The sequence below is a fragment of the Gossypium arboreum genome, chromosome 5 (assembly GCF_025698485.1).
Source record: "Gossypium arboreum isolate Shixiya-1 chromosome 5, ASM2569848v2, whole genome shotgun sequence".
Classification (NCBI taxonomy): domain Eukaryota; kingdom Viridiplantae; phylum Streptophyta; class Magnoliopsida; order Malvales; family Malvaceae; genus Gossypium; species Gossypium arboreum.
Window position 1 is genome coordinate 79,966,296 of NC_069074.1, and position 2,600 is coordinate 79,968,895.

At 32.4% G+C, this 2,600-nt stretch overlaps 1 protein-coding gene across 1 annotated transcript; it reads right to left on the reverse strand.

The window, feature by feature from the left end:
• Positions 1 to 1,439: 1,439 nt before the first annotated feature.
• Positions 1,440 to 2,217, reverse strand: LOC108450059 (17.3 kDa class I heat shock protein-like). Its single transcript, XM_017747496.2, has one exon. The coding sequence runs from the start codon at positions 2,092 to 2,094 to the stop codon at positions 1,618 to 1,620; it is 477 nt and encodes a 158-aa protein (XP_017602985.1). The 5' UTR covers positions 2,095 to 2,217; the 3' UTR covers positions 1,440 to 1,617.
• Between the last annotated feature and the right edge of the window lie 383 nt (positions 2,218 to 2,600).

Sequence of the window (2,600 nt, forward strand, 5' to 3'; positions counted from 1 at the left end):
TTAATCATTTATGTTTGAAATGTTACGTTTTAATCACTTTTATGAAGTGATCACTCTACTGTTAAACTCCGTTACCTCCCTAATGGTAGTCCTATGTGACAGTCTAAATAAATTTTAAATGTCAACTTAGATGTCTTACATGACAATTCAAATTAAATTTATTTAATTAAAAACCTATTTTTATCTCAACAGCTGAACATCTAAATAGGCATTTAAAATCTATTTGGACTGCTATGTAAGATTACCGTTAGGTAGGTAACGAAATTTAACGGTAAAGTAACTACTTTATAACAAAACGATAACATAAGTGATTAAAACGTAATATTTCAAACATAAATGACTAAAATATAATCTGTAACAAACAAAAATATTATTATTTAGAAATTATATATATCTTAATATTGTGTATATATATAGTGGTAACTATAATGACAAATTTTAAAATGAAAACTATGTGAATCAAAATAATTATAGCGACAAATTTTAAAATGAAAATTATGTGAATCAAAATAATTATAGTGATAAATTTTAAAATGAGAATTATGTGAATCAAAATAATTTTAACTATTACATCAAAATAAATAATTTTAAACCTTAGATTATTTTGTATTTATCTTTATTAAATTAAAACTAGTAATATGCAATCTTTCCTTCTTTTTTATTTTTCAAGGTCTAATTGAAGTCTTAAGGTGAAAAATAATTTGGATAGTATTAAAAAATACGTTAATTATCAAATATTATTAAAAAATTTATGTTTTAATGTTATTAAAATTTTAATTCGAGAAAAGCTAAAGTTGGATAAAAGTTTGAAAGTTTAACTATTCACTAATGTTACTACATTTCAAGATACATTATCACGTTGACAAATCAGCTGCAAAGCCAAGGCCCCGTCCCCAACGTGATTGGCCCAGATAGAAGACATTGAACTTGAACTGGAGCTTCCCAACCATCATGGAAAGTACCTCTAGTCTTGCCACTCTGCTCATTTCCATAAGATTCAATAAACAGAGAAAGGGTTTGGTTACATTAACCAGTACAGGCTCAAGGGGAATAGCTAAAGGGCTGATTAACTGCAGACTGCCTTTATGGTTGCTCAGGTCACTTTCATAATTGCCTGAAACTTTCAACGAAATTGCTGCAAATAAGCTTCTTATTTTTGAAAATGTACACCTTAGAAGGAAGTAATGGCACAAAACACGGTAGAAATAGAGGGATTTGGAACCATTGTAGCTGAAACCATGACTAAAAGTTGAATACAGGGCTTACTACCGGCATATAGAAAGAAGGCAGGCCAAAAAAAGGGGTTTATCCTAGATGAAGAATGGCGATTAAGTTGAAACAAATGATGGAATTTTTCACCGAAGGTGTTATTCTTGTCGTGCTAAATAAGTAATGTTAAACCATTAGTGTTTCAAGTTCATTCAACCATCTGCAGAAAGTAGACAACAAAAGCAGGAGGATAAACTCATTTATTAACAACATAAAAACACAAACTTCATCAACAACATAAAGTCATAGTACCCATAGCTTTTTTTTATCCCACACACTTGACAATAGGCACAAGACACTATCTCAAAGCAAAGGAAACAGGCATTCACTCACAAGTTACAAACATCTTTATCCGGAAATTTCAATGGACTTCACATCGGGCTTTTTGACTTCAAGTTTGGGAATAGTAACAGTAAGCACTCCATTTTCCATGGAAGCCTTTATCTGATCCATCTTGGCATTCTCCGGCAGTCTGAACCTCCTCATGAACTTGCCACTACTGCGTTCCACCCGATGCCATGTGTCCTTCTTGTCTTCCTTCTCTACATTCCTCTCCCCGCTTATCTGAAGCACCCTGTCATTTTCAACCTCAACTTTCACTTCTTCTTTCTTAAGCCCCGGAACATCAGCCTTGAACACGTGAGATTCTGGGGTTTCCTTCCAATCGATTCGGGTATTGACAAAAGCCGAAGTTTCCGAAGAGCCCGTGGAGGGTGATGAAGGAGAAGAGAAAGGGAAGTCCTTGAAAGGATCCCAAACATCAAGAGAGAATGGATCAAAGGCGCTGCTGCGACGGTTGCCAAAGAAGCTTGGAATAAGAGACATATTCGGGAATGGAATGAAAAATAAGATTATAGTAGGAAAACTAGAAGAGGTAAGAGAGCTGTCTTAGAGTTTCTGCTGCTTTGCTTGTCTGGGTAGCTTAAGACACCAAAAATGCAGTTTTTATAAGGATTTATGAAGATTCTAGCATTCTCAAGAATTTTCCAGCTTATCCAATGAAAGCAACAGTTTGATTTTCTAGGATATTCGGGAATGTTCATATTCTCTATGGGCCGCTTTAAACGTTGATGAATGGTGGACATATTTCATAAAATTTTTAATAAAATATGTTCTATATTTTAATTATTAAGTACAAATTAATTATATTATATTACAATGTTTCAGACTCAATACTAAGCTGAATGATCTAATTTAATGCCACATGGGTTACTGCTAGGATGAAATGTGGAATATCCTAGAAATAAATTGAAATATAATTTATTTTTCAAATGAGATATTAAGGGTTTTTATTAAAGAAGTACAAAAAAATAAAAAATTTCAAAATAATA